Raw genomic sequence first — 27,896 nt, forward strand, 5'->3', positions numbered from 1 at the left:
CTGCCTGGTGAACCAGACGGTCACTGTCATCAGTGCGCCGTCTCTCCACCGCAGCGTCCACCATCTCTCCGGGAAAAAGAGCGGAGGAACTCTTCATAGGTCCATTACGGAGTCCATTTACCGCCTCACGCCCAGCCCCCTTGGCTACTCGTGTAAGGACAGCGTCCCTACGACGGAGAACCAAGTTGGCCCACAGGTTTGACGTCTGATGGGCGAGGTAGGAGATGGCCCTACCTCCAGACTGGCACAGTCTCCTGAAGTCGGGGTCGTCTTCGAGGGCAGCGCCCCCAGAGTCGGCCGCGACCTTGGATACTGTGAGGGACCACAGATCCAACCAAGAGACTGCCTGGAATGCCGCCATAGCGGTAGCTTCCAGGCCCAGTGCCTCCTGCTGCGAGAACCACAAGTTCTCCGACAGGAGCTGCTGCAGGGACACACCTGGAGTTAGCCTAGCTAGCTCCGGGTTAACCTGTTTGGGCGGTATTGGATCCACTGAAGGCACGTAGAACTTCCGCTGTCGCTGCAGAGGAGGAGGAAGTACCTTGGAAGACCGTCCTGACTTTAGCGAATCCTCTCGTCCTGAGACGAAATTCTCCACCTGGTCAAGGACTGAGTCTGCAAGCTCTGATCGCGGCAGTCCCACCGTCAATTTGGGTTCCCTCTTCGGGCCCCAAAAGATGACTCGAGCCGGGACATGGGCTCGGATGGTGGTAGCGGCGATCCTTCCCCCAGGTCGTTGTGCTGACGAATCAGCGCAATAACCTGGGCAAAGTTCCTCTGGATCTCGGGAGTTACAGCGTCCTGAGGAGTAGGACCGTCCAGTCCCTCCAACAAGAGCAGCTCTCGAGACCCTCCTCCTTCAGAAGGAGGAACAGCAACAGACCCCTGACGGTCGCCTCCAGCCACTTGCGCGTACGACCTGGCTGGTCCTAAGACCATACCTGGCGCGTGCGGCATCGTGACGGGATCCCTAGCTACCTCGCTCTTCCCGGTGTACCCCGAGGAAGTTGAAGGTAGTGGAGAGGCAGACCTGACGCTCCCCCCCCCCGCTCGCTGGCAGGACCAGCGTACGTGGGGGGCTGCAGCCGATCACTAAACCCGCGGTGGGGATCGATCTGCAGGCTGGCCGTGGCGCTCACCTATGGCGAGCAGCTCGACTGAGCACGTCGACCCCGGTCCCGTGCGTCAGACGAGCTGCTGCTGGCCACCGTCTCCGTCCGGTCCCTGTGGGAGCGGCGGGTCAGGTGATCTGCAGAGCTCGCTTTCGCGGTGAGACGGTAAGCGTCCTCGCGGCACGTCAAACTGCTGGTACCGTCGGTCGAGGGGACCTCTTCCCAGCCTCAACCCGTGGCTGGTCAGAGACCGTCACGTCAACCCGAGGTACTGGCTGGTCGCTATGAGAGCGGCCGCTGGCCTGGCGAGTCGCCTGTGCGACTTTCGACAGTCTTCTGCTCCGTGCCTCGGTCATGACGTTGAGCGAACTCAGGCGTCTTGACTTTGGCTGCACGGTCACTCGAAGGAGACTGTACACTCAGAACTCCTCACGGACGAGAAGCCGAGCCGGTACCTGGCTTAGCAGCAGAACTACCAAGACCAGGCGAGGATGTACCAGCGGTAGCCAGCACACCCTTGGTCCCCGTCTTCTTCTTCTCAGAAGAGGAGACGGGCCCCGTTCCCGAGGGAACAGGAGGACCAGCAGAAGCACCCCCCGTCACACCGGAGTGAGACGGGCCCTTCGAAGGTCCCGAAGGAGCCTTCTTAGGAGGGGAGGAGGCAGCCTTCTTCTTCTTCGGCTTGGAAGCCTTAGAAGTCGAAGGGGGAGAGGCGGCAACAGATGACGAAGAAGACGATGAAGACGACGAAGAAGACGATGAAGACGATGACGACACCTTCCTCTTCTTCGTCAGCTCTCTCAGGACGGACGTCAGGTCTTCCATCCACGGAAAAGTCGGGCCAATTGCCGAAGCAACACGCCCCGACTGAACCTGTCCGGAAAGACCTGAGTCCGGGGCAGCACCTCCATGACGAGACGCGACGTGGGCAGGGGCAGGCACGGCAGGAGCGGCAGGAACATCAACAGCAGGACCAGCCACAGCAGGACCAGCACCAGCAGGACCATCAACATCAGGACCAGCAACATCAGGACCAGCAACAGCAGGAGCGTCATGCACAGCGCGCCTCGCAGGAGCGGCGCGAGCGGCTGGGCCAGCAACACTAGCGGCAGGTACGGCAGCATAGTCAGGCGTCACAGGCATCTCAAACTCAGCCAGCTTCATCATCGGGACGGGCAGCAGGTCCAGGGGAGAACTCTTTGGACAGCGAAAGTCGGGGGTCGGCAGCACATAGAAACCAGGTGGAGGTGGCACGCCCCTCTTTGGCTCGGCAGCAATCGGCATTTGGATTGATGCTGTCGGGGTTACAGAAGCAATATGTTGCGTATAAACCACATGAGGAGGGGCGGCGTACGCTGGAGTAGACAAGGTATTTGTCGTCGTTGTCACTACACCATGAGTAACTACTGCCGGCCCCGCCAATCGCTGAATTAAGTCCTGGATACTGGGAGCGCCCTGCAGTCCCAACGACGCCCACACCTGCCCGAGGTCGTCACTCACAGAAGGCACACCTGAGGGAGGAACAGTCGGGTCAGTTAGAGGGGCACCCTCACGCCTGGGGGAGGACGAACCCCACCCAGAGCGGACGGAAGACCCCGAATACAATTGAACATCCGGGTATCGAGCGCCCTCCTCCACACTTGACGGATCGAGTGAGGAGTAGGACTCCGAAACCCACCCGCAGGGGAAGGCGCAAACCGTGGGGGCTGAGCTGGGGGTAGGAAGGATGACGAGGTATCCGTCACCAAAGGAGTCGCTGGAGAGCTTTCCGACGACTCCTTGGTCGATCTACGCCTCTTCCTACCCTCGTACAGCACCCACTGCGCCTCGGACCAATTCTCACAAACATTGCATGGTTCGGCCCGGGAGCATTCTCACCCCCGGCACCGATAACACAATTCATGGGGATCTATCTCTGGAAAAGAGCGAAATCCGCCGCATTTACGACCCTCCAGCCCGGGACACACTCTACGGGCAACCGGTGGGCGCGGCGAAAGCTCTTCGAGATCCATTATTCACTTCACAATATAATAATAATGAAAAATGAAAAAGAGTACTTACAATTTCATTCACAACCACTAACAAACCAGTCAGAAGAAATTGTAAAAACATCCAAAGCACACGACGAAATAGCGGGCAGAGCGATGACGAGCACGTCCTGTCACACCACGGCCGAAAGCAAAAGTGATTCTTCACCGCTCGCGCGCACGATCGGACAAGCAGTTAACTACCGTTCTCCCCTTGTTCGAAGCTTACGACCGTCCCAGCTGCCGCTAGACCGAGGGTTTGTATTACGTATCGGAACAAATTTAATTCCAGAGGAGCAAAACAGAAAGATTCAAAGAAACTACGTAGCGATTTTGGTTTAGAAAAAGTCACACTTAAATGGAAAAGTATAACAAAGTAATAAGTAGAGTATAATTATTATTTCCAGCAAATCTTCAAATGACAATAGAAGTCTTGTACACATTGACAATAGAGTGTACTCATTATGTAATAAAAGCAGTCAAAAGGGTTGAACGATAAAAGGGTTTTCATCCTATTACCCTGTCTTAAGTCAAGGTCTGCATGTATACAAAATGTTTTTGACTGTTGTGCTGCTTCTTAAATGTCTATGTATCAGCCATCAACTAAATTCCTTTAATACGCGTATTATTGCAACATTCTTGCTTTTCTCGTTTACCTCTATAACAATGGCCCATTCCCATGGTCTCAGGCACAGTCATTCATCTCCCCAGCAAGACATAACCTCAAGAGTCAGTTTTGCTGCCTGGAGAACAGAGGCAACCACAAAGCTGAGGCAGGAAACCACACACAGCAGAATTTCCTTTCACTTGACATTTTGGGAGCATAGACACCCCACCACTTCAACCTCAACCACCCTGACATTCAGGGAATGTTTGGCACAGACTTCACCTAGCAAGACATGGTTCTACTTCTCTTGCAACCAATTGGTACTGGTACTGGAATCCGAGATGGAACTTCAGAGTATCTGAAGGCACTGAAGCAAGCACATTCCTTCATTAGAGTAGGTTGGTCAAATTTTTTAAGATGGAGTCTGTCTTTTTCATCATTACATTAGCCAGCACGGAGGACATTTGTTTGTGGAGAACGAAAGCCCTCTCTAACAAAATGACCATCCTCCTAGCCATGGATAAGTCTTCCATTCACAAGTTCATGTCCACTAGAAATGAGCTTGTTCTGCTGAAAACCCACTCTTGTAATTTCAGAAGCGGGACTGATTCCATGCTGCAAACTTGAAGATGTCCAATGCTTGAAGGGAAAGAGACATTGTTCTCTGTGAAAAGATAGCTGGGATACCCTGTGCAATTACCTCTGGTGAATTGGGCTCTAGAGTAACAGCAAGGCGAATTGTTTAGAGGGGTACTGCAAGAAAGGATACTACTACTCAACCTGTTTAGAGGGGTACTGCAAGAAAGGATAATACTAACCCTTGAACTTTTCTCTCTTGATGGTACCAATACAAAGGAAAGGGTAAAGATATATCAACGTAGAAGCTCTCCTCTCTGTGATGACAAGGAGAGGGAAAGGACTAAGAGGATGTCAAGATAGAAGCTACACTGGTACCACCCTCTCTCTAAAGAATCTGTCCACCCATTAATATTGGACTCAGAGAGAAAATGTCTTTATCAAAGGTAAAATAGGTTGATAATGGAGACTACAATGACAATTTAAAACATTCTCATGACTGGATTAAGACTCAGAATAATCAGTGAAATGGAGGGTCTGGCTGCAACTAGGAATGGATCAACATGGAACCCTACAACCAATGAGTAAGGTGTCCAGGCTCAAATGATCTTGAATACGAGACAAATGAACATAAAAAGTGAGACGGGCAAATGAATAGATCCAGCCGAGCTACAGATCAAGGAAAGAATCCAAGACAGTTGACATGTGAAACAAGGGCTGAAATTATTATCTGGCTACCCACTGTTATGAACTACTAGGTAATTATTCAAGCTAAGGAAGCCTTGTAAAATGTTTAGTACCTTCATATTACTACTTTTTCACCCTTTTACTATTATTTCCCAATCTACTCTTTCTGGAAAAAATAGCTTCCAACTATGCAATGAAAAAAATCACATATAGTAATTATAACTTACCTTATAGCTGCTATACACTGAATATATGTTCTGGTAGTTGACATGGAAGTATTTTTGCCCAACTCTTCTATCAAAAAGTCCATTAATCGTGCATATATCTGTGGAGAACAGGAAACTACTAGATGGCTAAGGGAAACAATTGTACGTTTCCGAACAGCAAGGCGTGGAGATGCTAGCTGAGGTAAGAGAGCATCGAGAATATTTGGATGAAAAGACACCAGCAGTGACCCAAACCTCGCCAAGAGATCTCCAAGAATATCAAGTGCTTCTAACTGTACACTCACATCCTCCTGCTGTAAAAGAGAAATTGCATAATGAAGCAAACAATATTTCACAAGAAATACTGAATGGTCATATCTAATTTGACCAACATTTAGGTCTGATAGTATATTCATTACCCTATCATTCTGGTTGCCATATGAGAAACAATGTAGAGGACTCACTTCCTTCACAGGACTAATGTACAAAATAAGAAAAGCTAAGTATCAATGATTAAATGACATAATTTTTCCCAAAACTCTGCCCATCATTAAAACTTACCCGAACAATTGCTTCTGATAGTCGATCAGTGACCTTCTTACATATGTTGGCTACAAGAGCAGTTGATGAGGCTGGTAGTTCATTGATTACTGTCTTCAAGGCAAGGGAAGACATATCTCTTAGTTGTTCCCTGTCACTGACCATGTGATCACATAGTGATTCCACAATTGAATATACATGGAACTCTTTAACTTTATTCACAAGAGGCCCCAAACTGGAAAGAAAAAGAAAAAAATATCTGATAACTTATGTAACAGCAAAATAACAATCACAAAACACTCCAGAAACAAACAAATATGACAAAGCTTGTGTGCATTTTTCAAATCAAATACCCTCATTTCATATCCAATTATGTACTCATTAACTATTTTCATTATACATCATACAAAGAAGGGTAAACTTAATTAAAAAACAGTTATATTAACAAATGGTCAGTTAACTTACAAGCAACCCAGCTATACTAATGCAAACAGCAAAACTCACTTATTAACACCACATTCAAATGAAAACAGACCTGAAAGCTTCTAAAATAAAACATGTTTTTCAACAAACCAATGAATCAATTAGCCTTAATCCATGTGAATAGTTCACAGTCAAAATAAATCTGATCATTTGACACAACCTATCATCATTTTATGAATCTTCAATGTGCTTCAGATAAAACTGATATTTTCATAATAAATTTAAGCTTCATATAATGGTACTTACCAAGCAATTACGAAGCTGAAGTTCCTAACTCGAGCCTCTTTTTAAAAAATTTGCAGTAGCAATTCAATTTGTATTGGTGACAGGCTTCGCCCACTATTGCAGTACTCAGGGAAAAAACTAGCCAGTAAGTTCAACTGTTTGTGTCCTTATGTCCATAAGAGGGGAGGACGGTGGGCTACGATTCTGTAATTACTTGGTAAGCATATATGAAAATAAATTTTATTATGAAAATATAATTTTCATATTAGTAACTTACCAAGTAATTACATAGCTGAGTCCCACATTGAATGGAGATGGAATATATGGACATATTTTACTCCAAACCATTAAAGCATGGTAATGACTTTGAAATAGAAAATTTGGCCAGCACATGCAATGCTGGTTCTTTCTTTACTGGTAAGAGAGCTAATGCAGGTGAATACTGCCTCTGGTTGGTGCTCACCTTGACCTGAAGTGGTGTGGCAGTTGAGCCGTGGGTCACCTCTACTTGAGTGGGAGCTGTGCAGTGGAAGACTGGACTGATGGGTAGCAAAGCATACAAAAGTACTCTTGCCCTGGCCACAGTACCAAATTTAAAAACAACCAGATAATGGCTGTCACCTACTCTGAAAACACCACACCCCATCCACCAAGACTGGTGGGTACTCCAGGTACAGTGTAAAAACAGGTTCCCCAAATAACTTGAAAAGCCTACAAGGAGAAACGATAGGAGACAAAGTGTGCTTCCTATGAATACTCGCCCAATACCATGACAGCCACTGATAATGGCCCCAAAGGTACTACAATTATCAGGCACTGTTTCCACCTCTTTCAAATGAGATGCAAAAACGCTTACACTTCCACTATGTCAACTAAAGAATGAAAGGTATGGACATATTGTGTCTGAAAGCCAAAGAGTAGCTACTGCTCTGACTTCACTTTAAAAATAGGCAACATGTCTTCCTGTATCTATTAACATGCCTCCAAAATCAAGTCCCTCAAAAAGAAAGACTTGGCGGACAGAGGACAAGAAGGGTTCTTAATTGTGGTTCAACAAAACAAAATGTAATAAAAATTGCTAATAGTACTGGGTAACCTGAATATGCTGCAGAGCTATGTAAATGGAGGTCACAAACTCCAGATATGGAACCTAAATATGCTGCAGAGCTATGTAAATGGAGGTCTCAAACTCCAGATATGGTACTTTTTAGGTTTCTTGAGAGGTGGGGATTGCCGAGACGCTGTTCTGCCCAGGGCCGGATGAGGGTCATATACCCATGGTATTTAGTACACTGTTACTGTCGTAAGGTTAATTTCTCCCGGTACCCATCTTCAGGGGACCATGAGCAAGCAAAATGGACAAAACTTCCATTTACTACAAGACCATTCATAAACTTGAACTTCCTGGGAGAACCAGCCTGCATATTCCTGAACTGTGACCAAGTACAGGACCTTCCCTGAAAAGCAGGCTGCTATATCTTAAAAACTAACCATATAATCTTCTTCAGAATAATCTCAAGATGTTTCCCACACTCAAATTACCTACAGAATATTTCCTTGAAGTAACCTAACGTAGCCTAGGGGATGGCAATAAACAAGGGCTGGTGCAATACTTATATATAGTACATACATCTCAGGAATTTGCCACCAGCCCTCTTCAAGCATAGGCTGTTTGAAATGTAATCTGTTCAAAATATAAAACAAATACTACGTATCTGCATAACAAATAAAAGGAGTCAGGATAATTCATTCCAGCCAACCCAAAAAGTCCCCCTTTTCAAATTGTTCCTATTGTAATGTATTCAAAAGCTAAATTAAGAGTGTGAAGTTATAAAACAGTACGTTATATGAAATAAAATTTTTGAAAAGTTTTGGTTCCGTGTACTATTTAAGAACTGTTTGGTGAAAATGGTGCATGGCTGGCTGGGATGGAGGGAGGAGAGACGGGAACCCTTTGAGGAAACTGAAATGGTCGCAATAGGCAAAGGTTAATAAAAAAAAAATCAATTTTATTCACATTTTACAATAATCATAGGAATTGATTGTATGCCCAACTGTCTGCGAGAAAGAGAGTACTCAGTGTGTATGATTATTGACATGTTTTTTGCACAGCAACCAGGAAAAGACTGGAGACCAGGTCACAAGTCACGTGGTCTTCGACCCCTGGGGCATTACCTGGCCTGGGTGGGGGAGGAATAACTAGTTTTTTTTTCTGGTCGGTACCGGAATGACATCCAGGTTTCTCCTAGATAGTAGTTTGGGTAAGTATACTGCGTCAGAACAAGTAATGATTTGGGCAAATCAAGTGTAAGTGGAAGAAACAGGTGAATAATCACCCCAACTCAGCTGGAAAGTCAGTAGGAAGTAAACCCCCTTCTCCAACCCAATAATCCACCACCATCCCTTCCCTCTCCTCTCCATCGTCTCACTCAGTGCCCCAAACACTGGCTCAAGTAAGACTTTTCCGTTTTTGATTACTGTATTCCGTTCTATTGTTTTCATGTTTTACCACAATGTTAAATTTATTGTGAAATAATATTTTATTTTTTTATGTGAATTGGTAGTACTGCATTTATGTACACAATATAGTAAAGATTTTACTATCTTCTTCTCTCTTCAACATCATGAAGCATGACAACCTAAAATTATTCATTCATTACTTCTCAAAAATATAAAGGCTCCCTCCCTCAACCCAGGATAGCTGTACATCAACGCAATGACAAATGATTTTGTTAATAGTTTATGTTAAATTTTATTATGAAAAGATTTTTTCTTCATTTACTATTTTGCAGAATATGGTTAAACAATAATGTCTCACTCAGCACAACGAACACTGGCTCAATTAAGACTTTTTTTATATTATTTCTGTATATACTGAATTTGCTTTTATATGTTATCATTATGTTAAATTTATTATGAAATTCCCTTTGTGTGAATTGTTATTGCTTTTACACACATACAGCAATATTTTAACTCTATCGTCTCCTCTCCTCAACATATCAATGCTCCCTCGTTCAGTCAATAGTCAGCTGCAGTGACTTGTGATTTTGAACATCTTTTGTGCTAAATTTTACACTGAAATGCCTAATTCTTTTATTTATTTTATCAAATATGATTAAACTATAAATTGTAAATGAAAAAACATGTTTATACAGTTCTTGTAAGATGCAGTAGGCCGTTGAATACAAGTATAAACTAAGATACTAATTGTTCAGTTCGAAGTGCAAGTATACTTGCTCGACAAACTATACAAAATTTTTCTTGAAAATTTAGTTTGAAAAACAGAATGTTCGACACAAGAAACATTCAACAAATGAGGTACTACTGTATACCAATGATATTTATTTCGCTGTTAATTTCGTGGGATAAATGAGCGTGTGAAATGGACAAAGCTGCCACTCACTAATAAAAACCATTCATAAACATGAAGTTACTGGGCACACCAGCCCTCTTGGGGTATAGGCTTTTTGGTAGGAGGGAAAAAAAAAAAAAAAACAAGTGAAACCCCGGTACAGTAGTACCTCGAGATACGAAAGGCTCAACTTACGAAAAATCCAAGTTACGAAAGCAAAGACGAAAAATTTTACTGCTCTACATACGAAAAGTTTTCAAGATATGAAAGGTTTCTGAAAGTCCGAGATTCGCCCCATAACAATTTTGAAACTCGCGCCGCACGCCGCCATCTTAGTTATAGTAGACACGCCACCATCCTCCTGCTCTCCCATTGGTTCCTGATGCTACCCAAGCCATGAGATCCTTCTCTCAAATTGGACAACATCCCTCCCATCATGCATCTTCTATACGTACGTGTTGGCGTGCTTTAGCTCGTCCACTCCGCACCCGAAACTTTACCTTACGCAATCGGCATTCATTTGCTCCAACGATTTAGTTTAGTAATGTAAATTCGTTAGTGACTTCGTTGCAGTACATATTATCGTGTTGTGCTACTTTATCGTGTTGTGAGAACGTAACTTAATTACGTACAGTACATAGAGTCATGGGTCCCAAGAAAGTTGCTGAAGTTCACAGAAAGAAGAGAATGCTTTCATTCTCTTCTTTCTGTGGAGACAAAAATGGAGATAATAAAAAAGTATGAAGCTGGCTTGCGGTTGAGTGTGATCGCTAAGGAATATGGCCGAAATCCGTCGACGATAGGCACCATCCTTAAGCAGAAGGAAGCCATCAAAGCAGATACACCTTCCAAGGGCGTGACTATTTTGTCCAACAAGAGGAGCCATGTGCATAATGAAATGGAAAGGCTGCTTCTTGTATGGATCGAGGACAAAGAAATCGATGGCGATACGATAACCGAGACGGCAATCTGCCACAAGGCCAGCGCTATTTTCGGCGATTTGATTGCCCAAGCCAAAGACGACGGTGGAGAGGGGACATCAACGGCAACCCCAGAGTTCAAGGCTTCTCATGGGTGGTTCGAAAAATTCCGTAAACGGACTGGCATCCATTCGGTGGTGAAGAAATTGAAATTACGTAAAGTATAAAAAAAGTAGTAAAAAGAAATGTAAAAATAAAAAAAAGACAAAATAAATTTTATTTTAAGTTTTTTGTAAAGTTAAGTGTTACAGTTTTGTTAATGTGTTTTGTAAAGTTAAATTTGTTTTTCTGACATTTTTTTATGTGTTTCGTAAAGTTAAGTGTACGTATCTGCCGTTTGTCCTCCTCCTCCTCCTCCTCTGCCGCCACTTTCGCAGATAGCCCCACTCGAAAGGTAAGCTTCGACATTTTACGTTACAGTAATAATATTTCTTGTACACTAATATACACTTTATTTACAGATTTGGATTTTTATTCTTAATTTAGGTACTGAATGGTCCAAATTGTTGTAGTATTTCATTGTTTATAGGTCAATTTAGCTTTATTATGAAATTTAATGGGGTGTTTTTGGAGGGCTTGGAACGGATTAGCCATTTTACATGTAAAATGTATTCCAAGATACGAAAAACTCATTATACAAAGGCCGCCTCGGAACGGATTAATTTCGTATCTCGAGGTACTACTGTATTTGCGCACTCCGGATTCACGGATTTCTCTTTGGAACATATACCCCCATTTAATGTGGAAAAATTCAATTTTTATGATAAAATAAGATTTTATGTATACTTACCAAGTAGTTATATAGCTATAGTTTCTAAAACAGTCGGCAGCTAGAATTTTTGTGATTCTCGGCAGCACTAGTTTGTTTTGGTCAGGTGACACCCCCGCCCACTATCGGGGGAGTGAGAAACCAACACCGTACGAAAATCAGTTGTTTATGCCCTATTATCCATGTGAGGGGAGGAGGGCGGGCTTTCATCATGTAACTACTTCGTAAGTCTACATAAAACCTATCATAAAAATGTCATTTTTATGTATGCAACTTACGAAGTAGTTAAATAGCTGAATCCCACACTGTAGGAGGTGGGATCCATGGATATGCACATATATTTTTTCAAATTTAATAAATATAAAATATATACTTAGTGCTAACATCCATGGAAATGCTTGTTGGTTTCTTACCTATTAAGAGAGCTAAATAGTTGATTCCTGCCTCTGGAAGTCGCTCATCTTAACTCATAGGGACGTGGCAGTATAGCCATGGCTTGTCCTCTAAAAAGTGGGACCCATGCAACTAAGGAATGTCTGTGGCTAGCATGGTCACCAAAGGATGCCCCTGCCCAGGGCACAGTACCAAATAACATCAAGTTACCAGAGCAAAAATATATCTCCTTCACCATAACCATAATATTCATACCCGACTATACACTTGACTGAAGGGTACTCCTAGTACATCCATAGTACCTCAAGGCTTCCCTGAAAACTCAACAACCTTATTCAAGGCGAAGAGATAGGCTAGGAAGGTATGACTCCCTGCACAACCTTACACAATGCTGTGCCAGCCGCTAAATACAGACCCAGGGTACTGCAATTTTCATAGACTGTTTCAATATCACGCAATTAATGCAAGGCGAACACTTATTTACATTTCCAATATGTTGCTTATATAATAAAGTCCAAAGAGAGATTGTGTTTAAACGAGAGGGAGGTTGCCACTGGTCTTACCTCATGAGCTTTCACTTTAAGTTTATTAAGATCAGTTTCTTTCACTTGTCAATGAGCATCTATAATTACACTACGTAAGAATAACGCCAGGACGTTTTTAGACATCGGGCGCGCAAGATTTCTTACTGAACACCATAAACAATTGGACGGGCCCCTAATTTTCTCTGTCCTTTATAAATAACATTTCAGAGCTCTGACCAGGCAGAGTAACCTCTCTTCTTCTTCCAGTCCTACTAAGTACGTGAGGCTTTTGATACTGAAAGAACAAGGCCACGGTTTGGACGGAATCTCATTTTTTGCTAAAAACCCTAAGGTTAATGCGCAAACCACACTACCCTGTGCACACTTTATCCTCTTGTCCATGGCATTAATTTCACTCACTTTTTTAGCTGTAGACAGGGCTACTAGCAATAGGGTCTTTCTCGTCAAATCTCTCAACGATGCTCTTTGCAACAGCTCTCACAGAGTTTCTGACAGCCACTTAAGTACTACATCTAGGTTCCAAGATAATATCTTTGAACCTTTGGGTTTTTCTATATCAAAGGATTTAATGAGATCTGTAAGATCTCTATTCGTCGCTACTTCCAATTCTCTGTGCTTGAAAACAGACCCTAACATTGCCTTATAGCCTTTGATAGTTGTGGTAGACAGATTCCTATCTGTTCTCAGATATAATATGGAACCTTCTAAAGTGGGGTTGTCTGAGTAGATCTGTTCTCTGAGGAAGTAACCTTGGCCAATCCACCAGTAGGTCTAAAAGATCTGGGAACCATTCCTGCACTGGCCAGAATGAAGCAATGAGTCATCGAAACATTGTGATGTGTTCTGAATTTGTTGACGACTTCCCCCCACCATCTTGAATGGAGGAAAGGCGTACAAGTCCTTGTTCGACCAGTCCAAAAGCATCGCATCTGTCGCCCATGCTTTCGGGTCCAGGGCTGGTGAACAGTCAAGGCGGAGACGATGGTTTCTGGCTGTGGCAAACAGATCTATCATAGGTTTCCCCCAGAGTTTCCACAATTCAAGGCATACCACTGGGTTCATCATCCAATCCGTGTGAAGTACTTGCCTCCTGCGGCTTAGTTCATCCACGAGTACAGTGGTGCCCCCATATTCGCGGGGGATGCGTACCAGACCCCCCCCCGTGAATAGTTAGAATATTTGTAACCCCTATAAAAGTGCTAAAAAAGCCTATTTTGTTAGTTAAAACTCAAGAAAAAGTGCATTTTAAGATGAAATTGATAAAAAAAAACAGGAATTTGTGGATATTTCTCATAGAAAAATACAGAGCAAATGTGCGATTTCCGCAAATAATGTGGGGAAACTTTATCGAGAGAAATCTGCGAATGTGTGAGTCCACGAATCCGGAGAACGCGAATACGTGGGGACCACTGTACATTGAATTTTCCCTGAACGAACCTTACTATTAATGTGGTATGATTCCAATTCGCCCATGACAGCAGGCTCCTTGGCGTCTCGCAAAGAGAAAACGAGTGTGTCCCTCCTTAGTTTCCTTATGTACGAGAGCGCTGTCGTACTGTCCAAATGTATCGCCACTACTTTGTTGCGAACTTTGTCCGCAAACTCCAACATTCCCCAGTGGATGGCAGTCAGTTCCTTCCGATTTATCTGCCACTGTTTTTGTTCTGCATTCCAAATGCCTGATACTTCCTTTTCCCCCAGAATCCCTCCCCATCCTTGATCTGATGCGTCTGAAAAGAACACTAGGTTGGGGCTCCGTGGGAGGAGGGATCTCCTTTCTGCAAGTCTGTCTCTAACTCCCACCATTACAGGTCCTCCTTTATTTCCTGTGTGATATGGAACTTAAAAGAGTCCGGAAACTTCTTTCTGTTTCAGTTCGCCCTGAGGAAGAACTGTAGGTTCCTCATATGCAGTCTCCCTTGTGTCACAAACTATTCTATTGAGGATGTGCCCAAAAGACTCATCCATTCCTTTGCAGAGCAATCCTGGAGAAATGGAAATTTCTCTACCTTCTGTAGGCACAACTCGATTCTTTGTGGGGATGGAGAAGCCCGAAAACTCACTGAGTTGATCCTCATCCCCAAATAGACTAGTTCTTGACTGGGGAGTAACTGCGACTTTCGCCTGTTTATTAAGTCCTAATTCCTGAGCTAAAGTCAGGGTTTTCTGATGGTCCTCTGTGCACCTTTCCTTTGTTTGTGACCGGAGAAGCCAATTGTCCAAATAAAGGGATATCCTTATCCCGACTAGATGTAACCATTTCGGAATGGGAGCTAGCACTCAGGTGAACACTTGTGGTGCGGTCGAAAGCCCGAAACACAGCGCTCTGAACCGGTATATTTTGTTCCTGAAGACAAAACGCAGAAACCTCTTTGAGTTTTGGTGTATTGGAATGTGAAAATATGTGTCCTCCATATCGATGGAGATCATCCAATCCCCTTGATGGATTGATGAAAGAACAGACTGATTCGTCTCCATCTTGAACTTTATCTTTTGCACATATTGGTTCAGAGTGCTTACGTCCAATATAGGTCTCCATCCCCCCCATGACTTGGAAGCAACGAACAGAAATTGTAAAAACCTGGGGTTAGTGGCTCTTCTACTAACTCTATGTATCCCACTAGTTTCTGTGCCTTCTTTTCAGCTTGTATGCACTTTTGTAAATTTTGAGTCCTTGGTAATACAGGTAGTCACCGGTTATCAGCTTGGATTCCTTTCTTGGCAGGGTACTGATTAGCGAAAACTGCCATTAGGCGAAACTCGGCTGCTTATGGCGCCAAGATTCGGTTAATGGCACCTATGTTAGGTATGCTATAGCGCCACAACTCTATTATCAGTACCTTATGGCGCCATAATTCTATTATCAACATATTATGGCACCGATAACCGAAACTTTGTCAAAGGCCTTTTAGAAATCTAAGTAGTGTACAGGAAGTTCCCGAGTTACGACGGGTTCGGCTTACGACGTTCCGAGGTTAAGGCGCTTTTCAATTATAGTCATAATAAATTATTTCCAGGCTTAAGACGCCCACAACGCTCATCTGGCACAAGAAATATGACACCAAAAATGCAAAATAATCAATATTAGAAGGTTTTTTTGATGAAAAATGCAATAAGAATACAGTTTACATAGATTTCTATGCACCCAAAGCATTAAAAGTGGGTTTTCTTAGGATTTTTGATGATCTTCCGGCTTACGACGCGTCTCAAGAACGGAAACCCCGTCGTAACACGGGGACTGCCTGTACAGTGGTCACCCCCGTATTCGTGGTTGATGCGTACTAGACCTCCCCGCGAATAGTTAGAATCCGTGAATGTTTGGAACCCCCCTCTAAAAATGCTCATAAACTATCCTGAACATGCAAACACCAAAGTATCCCTTAAAGACCATCCTTCATCAAATATACATAAAATATCCTATTATGGTTCATATTAATCTTTGAAATATTATTAATACTATTTTAAAGTAAATCTTACATTTTATGTTTATACAAAAATACATACTATGTACGTACTGAATGACTTAGTTACGTATGTGAAAATAATTTAGTCCCCCCATAAGTATTCAGTCATGCACGTTTTCTTTCATACTGTTACTATTTGAGACATCCATTTTCTTTTTACAAGGGAACAATAGAATGTGAAATCACAAATATCAAATGTCTACTTAAAGTATTATCCTACATCAAATATACCATTGAATTGGTATTATTAATATAATTTTAAAGTAATCTTAAACATTTTACCATTAGAAATATATAAACAGCCAATAGCAGAGAGAGAGAGAGAGAGAGAGAGAGAGAGCAGAGAGAGAGAGAGAGAGAGAGAGAGAGAGATGTTATTGTTACTGTTTAATCTCATTAAACGTAATATATTGTAAACTAGTACTGTATATTATTATTTTACCATAAAATGTAGTAATGTCCTTAAAGATATACTTATACATACACTTCCAGCCCAAACAGAGGGCGAGAGTTACCACTAGCGCATGCTAGTATCTCATGTGAGAGAGAGAGAGAGAGAGAGAGAGAGAGAGAGAGAGAGAGAGAGAGAGAGAGGGTTGTCCTTATTTAAAAGAGTGAAATGGATAGATTATTGTACTTCTTTAAAATACTATCACATGTGAATTTTGAGATTAGTTATCATTATATTGTTATTATTATGCAAAAATATTAATAAACATACACATGTACCATAGAAATTATCTCATACATATCAGCAAAAGAGAAAGAGAGAGAGAATCTCAATGATCCGTAGATGGCAACACTCGATTTGACAGTTGGAACCCAGCCAACCAAGCTGGCTAAGTGTTCAAAAAACAAGACACGGGGTTACATAATTCTTTTTATTTATAAACTAAAATCTTGCTAATTCACTATAGTATTTTCTTTAATGAATTTATATTATTGCTGTTTACATTAATATTGATATTTGAAAATTAGTAAATCATCATCCAAAAACATACATCGCTTCAAGAGAGAGAGAGAGAGAGAGAGAGAGAGAGAGAGAGAGAGAGAGAGAGAGGAGGAGATAGAGATTATCGTAGTATTTTGTAAAAAGAACTTTTCACATATGATTTTTGTAATTACAGTTGTTATTATTATTATTATTTGAAAATATTAATAAACATTACGCACATATGCACCATAAAAATCTCTCATCTCAGTAAGAGAGAGAGAGAGAGAGAGAGAGAGAGAGAGAGAGAGAGAGAGAGAGAGAGAGAGAGAGGGTGGAAATTTCATGCCCACTTGATGGCAGCAACAAATCAGCTCCTTCATCCGGTCACTTAACTTGATACGTATATCTGAGTTTTAGTACCTGGAGTTAGAGAAAGAATCTGATTGGGATTTCCTTCATTCTTCCATAATTTTTTAAATCTATAAGCTAAAATCTTACTAATTCACTATGGTATTTTCTTTAATGAATTGATATTATTGCTGTATAAATTAATATTAATATTTGAAAATAGTAAATAATTTATTTATCATACAAAAAAACATACATCTTTGTTGTAGAGAGAATTATTATTTTTATTATGTGATATTTAAACTTATTAAACTTACTAATACAGTATTAATCAAAATTAATATTTGAAAATTAGTAAATCATTTTTGCATCATAAAAATGTATTTAGTCATGAAAATAAACATCAAAATACACTAATTAGTGATTATTTTCGTCGGAAAATTCCGCGTATGGGCGAGTCTGTCCGCGAATAATTTCTAGATAGGTTCCAAAAAAAAATCCGCGAATGTGTGAGTCCGCGAATCCGGAGAACGCGAATACGGGGGGAACACTGTATATCTATTGCTAGACTACTATCGTAAATACCAAGCACGTTATGAAAAAACTCCAACAGGTTTGATAGGCAGGATCTGTTTTATCTGAAACTGTGTTGGCTGTTCAACAACATGTTATTTCTATCAATGTGATCCACCATGTGATCTGCAATTATGGACTCAAAAATCCTACAAACGACCGACATTTAACAGATTGGTCTATTATTTCTCAGCTCTTCTCTTGGACTTTTTGTAAACTGGGGGTACATTACCTGGTTTCCATCCTTTTGGTGCCTTTCATTGTTCTGCACTTTTTCTGTGGAATTTATATACCGTATATACTCGAGTAACGTGCGATCTCGCATATCATGCGACCCCAAAATTTTCACCAATAAACAGTGGTTTTGTCATGTATCTCATGTATCATGCGAGTTCATAAGGTTGGTGGTTTAGCGTGCTAATGGCCGAGTCGTTCAGATGTGTGCTGCTGCTAGTGAAGTTACGGTAATTTTCTTACTAATCTCGAGAATTGAAAATTGAATAGAAGATCTCAAGATTAAAAAAGAATACCAAGATAATAAAATAATTGTAAAAATAACACGCCTTGGAGTCCTAAATCATTCTCTCTCTCTCTCTCTCTCTCTCTCTCTCTCTCTCTCTCTCTCTCTCTCTCTCTCAGAAATAAATACTGTAATTTGAGTCTTTCACCAACGGGTATCAGTAAATGTGTAGACATTGTGTGCGTGTTTAAAAAAGTGTAGTACACACACATTCCGATGTTTCGGTTTTTGGAATTTTTCAATTTCGGAAATGTGAGGTCAGATGCATAATCAAACAAACATCACTACTGCAGAAAAAAAAAATTTCCCTTTATGTTTTTCATTATTGTTATTTATTAATTACTGTTTATTTAAATAAATATATATAATACTGTACATGAATGTGAGATAATTAAGATCACCTATAATAAAATAGTGGGACAATTAATATCATATGTTCACTAATAGCTATTATTTTCAAAACAAACATTCCGTAAAACACAAAAAATATATATGTACATAAACAATCAAAATCTAATGTTTTGCAGTTCAACTTGTGAATTTCAACAATAAGTATGACTATATAATATTTACACCATATCGATCGTGCAGTTGAAGAGTCGTAAAATTTTGAGGATGGTCCGGGAAAAGGATTTGTACTTTGTGATTACGTATCGCTACAACACCATGCGGTATTTTCATACCACTATATTGATGACGCATCGCTACGACACACTGGTATTTTTCATACCACTATACATTAAAGTTAAAATGATCATATTATATTATTGTTTTCACGAAGAAATAATTATATAAAGAAAATTATCGAGTAATTTTTGCCGTCAGCAGTCAGAAAATCACGAACATGGTAACGTTCAAACCTAGTGTCATCCACGGCATATGTCTATAAATAGAACAGAAGCAGAGGGCAGTCATTGGATAACAGATCTCCATGGCTACCAACCAGCCAATCAGGTGTTAGTTATACTACTCTGTGAATTTCTTAGAATGAACGTTTACACGTAACACACGGGAAGCTAACGATGATGGTGTGTTGCTTTGCAATTACAGTACGTAGTTTTTGTTTTTATTAGTGTATCTTTACTGATTACATGAATATCTCTCTCTCTCTCTCTCTCTCTCTCTCTCTCTCTCTCTCTCTCTCTCTCTCTCTCAGGAAAGATAACGTCAATTCAATTTATCAGTATCTTCCTGATAGACAGAGTAAATATTTAGGACTCCAAAGCTTGGCATATGTCAATTATTTATTATCTTGGGATTATTTTTGGTTAATCTGGGATTTTCCATGGTCAACTCTTGGGATTAGTAAGAAAAATGTGATTATTTGAGTAGCGCACACCCAAATGAATCGGGGTAAGCCTAGCACGCCAAAACAATAGTATTTACAAAATGAGCGGAGCTCTCGGCTGGGCTGTTTTGGTCCACCACCCGTGTTTGATCGCATATCTGCCAAATTCATAACAACAACAGAGATAAAACCATTTCTCCCATTACAGATATCAAATATTATCTTTTCTGTTGCGCAGAATTCTAAATAAATTACGTAGGTTCACGATTGATAGCAACAGAATTCTAAATAAATTACGTAGGTTCACGATTGATAAAGTTTTTTTATGCAATAACAAGAAACGGAGTCAGATATTCTATCAACAGGGCATCTCATTTTGGTGCTATTGCGAATATTTCAACCAGTTCCACGTGCGTTTAAATCCATACTGACTGTACAGTCTGGAGCATTTCTTCCCCTTCTACACATATCTTGATTTCTTAATATTCGTAGGTATAGAATAAATTGGTGAGCAAGGAAATATGAAATAAAGCATAACAATAAGTTTGACGAGTGAGAAAATAAACAATCGTATACAGACAGACTCTCTCTCTCTCTCTCTCTCTCTCTCTCTCTCTCTCTCTCTCTCTCTCTCTGAGAAAATAATAGATAGGAAACAATGACTGAATATTGCTTGAATGCGATATGGCAAATTTTTGGCCTGACTGAAGAGTGGAGTGACTTGACACCGACTTACAAGTTATTCCTGGTCATCTCACAGCCCATAGAATAGACATCAACTTCACAGCCGAGAAAGGGCAATCGTATACGAAATAAATAGGTATGGAAAATGCGAAATGCGGGCCTATGTTGTCCCATTAAAAAAGCTCTCGCTCGGACAGCTGTAAGCTTAGGGGAGGGAGAGATTTGAGAGAGAGAGAGAGAGAGAGAGAGAGAGGAGAGAGAGAGAGAGAGAGAGAGAGAGGCCGAATAGGAAGGAGATTAAAGTACCTGGGAAGGAAAAACCCTTATAATCTTATAATTATAGCCTCGGGGTTTGTCTCAAGGACATTCAAAGGTCTGTCACACACGGGCAGTTGTTGTTTTTGTAAAATTAGCATGAGGGCAGATCTTTAAAAGCCACGCCAGAGAGCTCGCCACGGTGACAAGACTATACCTTCCATATGAATTGACGATGTCCTATACGAAGATGCAGGAGATGAGGATGAAATGATCAAAGATCTGGAAGATGATGAATATGATGACTGCCTTGATGGCAAAGAATTCAGAGCAGTATTTGATGATACGGACACGGAGAGCGACTTTGGAGGATTTTAGTTTATTAATTTTATGCAATTTTTTTTACTTTAATAAATTTTCACTTACCTGCGTATCCTAAATGGAAAATAATAGTTCAAGTAACAAATGTTTCTTTTACTGAGTAAAACAAAAAGTAAAAAATCCTTCGGTGTTGTGCCTTAACTGATTTGGAAATTATAGTTGGTTAGTCTAGAACAGTTAAACATGTTGTATAAACCAAAATAATGCAAATGGCGCACGATCGCTCTTTTGTATTTTAAAATACAATAGTAATATGAGAATGCATACAATATTATTGGATATAGTGAAGTACAAGGAAAACATAACTTTTTAAAAAATCTACTGTTTTCCTCCGGTAGTAACTATCGCGATCTGCCGATTTGGGAAAGCATAGACGGTACGCTAATTTTATACCGCGTGTATGATGCGACCCCTTTAAAATTAGCTTCAAAATTAGGTTTCAAAAGTCGCATAATATGCGAGTATATACGGTATGTGAGGAACTATCTCCTATTTTTGCTCTTTAATTTCTCTTGGATGAATCCCATCCGGGTCAGGAAGTTTGAACTTGTTGAGTTTGTCTATTTTGTTTTTAATGTCCTCTTCTGTAAATATTATTTTATCCAATGGTTCTGCCCCTTCATATTTAATAGCAGGTTCCAGTATTGAGGTAGTCTTCAAATGTGAATACATTAGTAAAAAACTTATTCAATAGCTCTGCTTTTTCCAAGACTGAGTTCACCAAGTTTCCTTTGTTTTCCCTTGGGATACCTGTATTGGTTTCCCACTATTAATATGTCCAAAGGATTCTTTTGGGTTTTCCTTACAAACTTATGCAACTCTCTACACATTTATTTTTCCATTTCTTACTAGTTTGTCCACCATTCTACAGTTCTTTATGCCTGCTTGCTTCTTCTGGTGTTGAGTATGGATTTATTGATTTGTGCAAGCTGTCTCTTTCTCATATTTTATCTTGAATGTCTCTGTTGAACCTAAGCTGAGGGTTGCCATTTGTTAGTATTTGCTTTAATGGTACGTATACATCTAGAGCATTTTTCTGTCTATTCCTCTAGATAGGCTTCAAAGTATATTTATCTATGCCTGTGTTCTCGTCGTACTCTAGATTTTCAACATACTCCTTTAGCTTTTTTAGGTCTTGTCGACATTAGTCTAATCTCATTAATATCTTCCTCTCTCTTTTAAGTTGAATACTAATTTGAAATGTAATAATTTTATGGTCTCTTTTGCCTAGATTTACACCTACTGAAACATTAGACACAAGGTTATCTTCTGTTGATTGGACAATGTCTAGTATGTTGTTTCCTCTGGTAGGTTTGTCAACCCATTGGGGGAGGAATTCATTTTTTACAAAATCTAAAAGTCCCTTCCATCTATGTTAGAGAGAGAGAGAGAGAGAGAGAGAGAGAGAGAGAGAGAGAGAGAGAGAGAGAGAGAGAGAGAGAGAGAATTGTTCTTGCTTAAAAGTGAAATGGAAAGGTTATTTCTTTAAAATATACTACCACAAATTTTAATATTACAGTTATATTATCATTATTATTATTGCTAAAAAATCCACAATTATATATTAACCCTCTTACGCCGAAGCCCTAAAAATCAAAACCTCTCCTGTATGCCGGCGCTGGTTTGGAGTGAGCGCGGAATCGGAAAAAATATTTTTTTCAAAAAATCACAGCGCGCTTAGTTTCAAAGATTAAGAGTTCATTTTTGGCTCATTTTTTTGTCATTGCCTGAAGTTTAGTATGCAATCATCAGAAATGAAAAATAATATCATTATCATATGTAAATATTGCGAGATATGGTAGCGAAAAAAAAAAAATTCATAGATAATTGGATTCAAATCACGCTGTGCAAAAAACGGTCAAAGCTAACGAGTTACTTTTTTTTTCGTTGTATTGTACACTCAATTGCAATCATTTTGATATATAATACATAGTAAAACAATAAAAGCAACACCGGAAAAATATTATCACTAAATATTGTTCTAGAGACTTCCAATTTGTTTCAAAATTAAGACAAATGATTTAATATTACGATACTGTAAGAGTTTTCGATTAGAAATGATATTGTTAAGATACAATAAAGTTTTGTACATACTTACCCGGCAGATATATACTTAGCTATAGACTGGGTCGTCCCCGACAGAAATTCGAATTTCGCGGCACACGCTGCAGGTAGGTCAGGTGATCTACCGCCCCTGCCGCTGGGTGGCAGGAATAGGAACGATTACCGTTCTAGAACCAGATTTTCTCTTCCACCTGTCCTGAGGGAGGTTGGGTGGGCCATCAATCGTTATATATCTGCCAGGTAAGTATGTACAAAACTTTATTGTATCTTAACAATATCATTTTTGTACATGGAACTTACCCAGCAGATATATACTTAGCTGATTGACACCCTTGGTGGTGGGAAAGAGACAACTATTTACTGAATAGACAGGTAAACAACATACGTTGTAGGTAATAAATAAATAAAACCTTGGTTCCTACTTGATCAGGCGGAAGACTACATGGCTAATACCTAGGAATCTGCTTCGCCTCAAGAGCCTCAGCGAGGATGTGACCTATGGCTAAGAGTTCTTGTGGGTCTGTCGATGGGGTCTTATCCATTTACTCGACAGAGCCTCTTACATGACAATATGCCTATGCCTAGTGGCATAATTAAGGAGCACAACACCGATCCCGATCACCTGATCCTAACACGAGGGTTAGTGCTTAAGTTGAAAAGAGTTATCTACAAAAAACTCCTTTCAAACAACCCAAAGAAAAAACACGACGTTAAATAAATTTAACCTCACTAGTTAAGGATCAGTATCTGCTCCCTATCCCAGCAATGTATCCGCAGGACACGTATCAACCAAGAGAGAAGGATCCCTCGAAGGTATCTTGACATCCTTCGGATAATGGGAAGTCAACACAGAGTTGCATCTCCCGTATGTGACAGCTAATATGTCCTTATGACATATTGTTAGGGAAAGAACAAGAATTCGGAAAGCTCGCACTTCATGCACTTTTAATTCTCAGCTGTTTGAAGGAATCATCAATGCACTTATCAAGTGCTTAGGAGATCACAATGTCTCAAAGAAGGCCAGGGCGTTCTTTGATATAGATCTCTTCTGGGTGAAGCCTGGAGCCTGGCTAGCGCTTCGTGCCTGGCAGGCACCTAGCGCCTGTCTAGCGCCTCGCGCCTGGCTGGAGCCTTGCGCCTGAATGGCGCCTAGAGCCTGGCTGGAGCCTCGCGCCTAGATGGCGCCTTGCGCCTGGCTGGCGCCTTGCGCCTGGCTGGCGCCTCGCGCCTGGCTGGTGCCTGATTGGCTCCTCCTTCCTGGCTAGCGCCTCGCGCCTGGCTGGAGCCTTGCGTCTGGCTGGTGCCTTGCGCCTGGAAGGCACCTGGAGCCTGGCAGAAGACTTCATGATTACTGTTTATGAGTCTGCATGCCTCAAGAGTTTCAGCGAGGTAGGGACCTATGACTGACAAACCCTTCTGGATCATGTCAATGGGGGCTAGCCCGCTACACGACAGAGCCTTCTCGGATCGTGCCAATGGGGGCTGACCCACTTACATGGCAGAGCCTTACCTGTATCATATCAATGGGGACTAGCCCTCTTACATGACAGAGCTTTAGGTTTCTCTTTACTGGAAGGAGCCTTGCGTCTGGATGGATCCTCAATCCTGAACTGGAGCCTAGCCTTGAAGGAGCCTGGCACCTGGATGGCGCCTGGCTGGCTACTCAGAGCCTGGCTGGCTCCTAGAGCCTGGCTGGCTCCTAAAGCCTGGTTGGCTCTAGAGCCTGGCTGGCTCATAGAGCCTGGCTTGGCTCCATAGAGCCTGGCTTGGCTCCTAGAGCCTGGTTGGCTCCTAGAGCCTGGCTGGCTCCTAGAGCCTGGCTGGCTTCCTAGGAGCCTGGTTGGCTCCTAGAGCCTGGCTGGCTCCTAGAGCCTGGCATGGCTCCTAGAGCCTGGCTGGCTCCTAGAGCCTAGCTGGCGCCTCGCGCCTGGCTTGGCTCCTCCACACTTGCTGGAGCTTCGAGCTTGGAAGTGTCTCTAGGCTGTCTGGCAATGTCCACATCGGGACACTCTTATATCTGTCGATTTGTTCGCCTCTGGTGCATTTGCGCCAGGTTGGAGGCCCGCTCCTTCTCAGTATCCGACCATGACAGAGTTCCTTGGAACTGTCCGCCTCTGGCGTTTTTCGCCTGTATTGGCATTTGGCGCTTGGCTGGCGCTACATTGTCCGAGAGTCCTGAACAACCACATAGTTTATCAGGAGACTGGAGAAGGGTGGAAGAAATTCTTCCCTTTGAGCTTTTGGCCCCTGGCGGGAAGGGGAGGTGATTTTAGTCAGCTACACCAGTAGACGACAGGATATCTAACAATACGAGAGAGAAGAGTCTTCCTCCGAGGAGGATCCTTCGTGAACACTTCTTTTGCTAACGAGATCTCTTCTTACATTTGATGAGGTTCCTCGTTGCAGAATCTTCCTATCCTTGCCCGAAGGAAGGGAAGGAGTCTGGAAGTCGAAGGAGACTCTGAGTTGAAATTGGGCGGAACCCTGATTTCTAGCTCTTATTGTATCCTTCTGAATACCTCTGGGAAGCATTTTGAGCCCTCATCACACCCCGAAGACTCTGTAGGCAAACTTTAAACCATCTCTTCTTCTGTAGATGAAAATGTAAGTACCCTGCCTGGGCAACTAAACTTCTATCTGAAAGCGTTGCGTCAGGAATAGAGGGATTTATTTCTTTTGCCAGACATACTATGCTGGCAAGAACCCATTGCCGAGTCTCCATTGAATCTGATGCGAGATTCCAATGCCACAAAAAAATTCAACTTGTCTTCTTGGTCGTTTAGGGCTAAGAGAAACAAAGAATTCCTTCATAAACTTCCTCAAAGAAGTTTGAAATGAGGAGCAGTTTCCATTTTGTCGGAACACGGAAAATCTGTGGCCACAAAAAAAAAATCCCATTCGAAGTACATGATATCCTACTCGTCGTATTGCGGTATCGTATAAGATCCCGAAGATCTTAATCCTCTGTTATCTCTAATTCCCTTTGTAGAGACAGAGTATGGCCTTTTACTGCGTTTCTTTGATAGCAGATATATATAGGTGATTCTTCCCTCTGAAAGTGAAGAAAAAAACCTCGCTATGTGGTTCACAGAGGTATCGGAAGAGAGGACAGTTTCCTCATTCCATCTAGCACGATCTGCAGCAATTCTATGTCTTAGCCATGACTATTGTCATTTACCTTGAAAAAAACCTCTCATTCATGTCCACTTCTGGTCAGTCTGCACGCGACAGACTCAGAGTGGAGAGGTTTTATAGGTCTATTTATAATAGATTTCTGATAGAATATCCAGATACTAAAACATTGAAAAGCATGCGAAACATGCTGTGAGAAGAACGTGACTTCTGTGAATCCAACCTCTCTAAGGCCAAAATGAGGCATACATCCTCTCTTCCTTTGACGCCCAGTTATCTTAATATCTGTTAAGAATTTATAACTAGGGGAAAAAGGCTAAAGTTTATTCCCCTTCTTTAAATTTAAAGATGTCTTATATTGCTACCTCTCTTGGTTCGAGGAAAAAGAAGCAGTCTAAAGGAAGCCTGTTCGTCTTCTACCTTACAAAGAGATCTATGAAGAAGACTTTCGCAGGTTCTCACAACTCTTTTCAATAAATGTTAGACATACGTTAACAGTTATTATCTTCGATCGAGAAGGTTTTCACGGACATGCAAAAATCTTGCATCGAACCTCTTAAGGATCGTTACGTTCCGTGTCTGTTCCCAAATAGGTTCTCTTTTGTTAACGCGAACAGGGGCGAAAAAAAAAGAGATTCTCGATGCTCTTTGCGATATGAGAGAGTCGTGGAATTGGCCTAAGTGATTAAAATAAATAATTTCATCATTCCTTGTAAGCGACCCCTTTTCGATTAAATGGGTAACGAAATCAGGAACGAATCTTGCCGTTACGAGCCTGCTGTCCGAGAGGCTACTGGACTCTTAGGTTAATAACTCGCTAAAACGAGAAAATATCTTGGATGGTGCTTCTGCCGCGGCTGGCGCTTCTGGCGCAATTTGCGCCAGGCTGGCGCTTCCTTCTAGTTCTTTTTAGGTTATGTGCCATAACATCTATGCCTTTATGGTACCCGACATCCTTCACATGTTAATTCCGTTCTTAGTGGGGAAAAACTTTCTATATACGTAGTAGTCCATTCAGGGAAACAACTTCTGCCACTAAGAGAATGTTTCCCATCCGACTCACCAACTTCTCTTGAGCAATATCCGAATTTAAAAAGGTGTGTGCGAAAATTCTCGAAAGGATGAGAGAATTATATATATCGCGCGCTGCCGTATTAGAATCCTTTATAATACTGTCACATTGTGGTAAACAGCATTAATTTAGGAAACCTTTGTAAGGATACTAGGAATTCTGTAGTAACCTCGGTATGTGCATAAGACTTGACCATACCGTAGTCTTAAAGTGAATTCTCTACTACATTCATCTTCTTCACTAAGCATGTACTCTAATAAGCCATGCTTTCGTAGCATGAGAGCATTATACAATATAGAGTTCCGCTGCGTTAGAATCCTTTAAAAATGTTACCTACGGTAAACAGCATTGAAATGTTGTAATATCTTCTTATTGAAAGCTTCTTAGCAAAAGGCAGACAATATTTTATTTATGTTTGCTTAACATCCCCTCAATCCGAGGCTAAAAACCACGATTGTAGGGGAGAGACACGGTTATTCATTCCATCCCGCAGGAGAGAGACATGTTACCGACCACTCATGACCGACACCTACATGATACTGCGTTGGTGTCTAAGCGATAGCAGTCTCGTTAGCCAACTGGCCTTACTCTTCAGAGTTGCCAGCTACTCCATTTAATAAAGGAATCTTATAAAATTATTATCGAACTTCAGGAAGTCTTATAATGCATATCTAAGCGA

The 27,896-nt window shown here is 41.6% G+C and overlaps 1 protein-coding gene across 2 annotated transcripts in view; it reads right to left on the reverse strand.

Moving 5' to 3' along the window:
• LOC135203205 (cullin-associated NEDD8-dissociated protein 1-like) overlaps positions 1-27,896 on the reverse strand; it is a 123,733-nt gene that overhangs the window by 75,088 nt on the left and 20,749 nt on the right. For both annotated transcript variants that reach the window (XM_064232956.1, XM_064232957.1), the window contains exons 3-4: positions 5,777-5,990; positions 5,237-5,529 (exon numbers count right to left, since the gene is read on the reverse strand). In XM_064232956.1, the coding sequence (XP_064089026.1) occupies positions 5,237-5,529; positions 5,777-5,990 (507 nt within the window). The remainder of the gene's footprint in view (positions 1-5,236; positions 5,530-5,776; positions 5,991-27,896) is intronic.

The sequence above is a fragment of the Macrobrachium nipponense genome, chromosome 33 (genome assembly GCF_015104395.2).
Source record: "Macrobrachium nipponense isolate FS-2020 chromosome 33, ASM1510439v2, whole genome shotgun sequence".
Classification (NCBI taxonomy): domain Eukaryota; kingdom Metazoa; phylum Arthropoda; class Malacostraca; order Decapoda; family Palaemonidae; genus Macrobrachium; species Macrobrachium nipponense.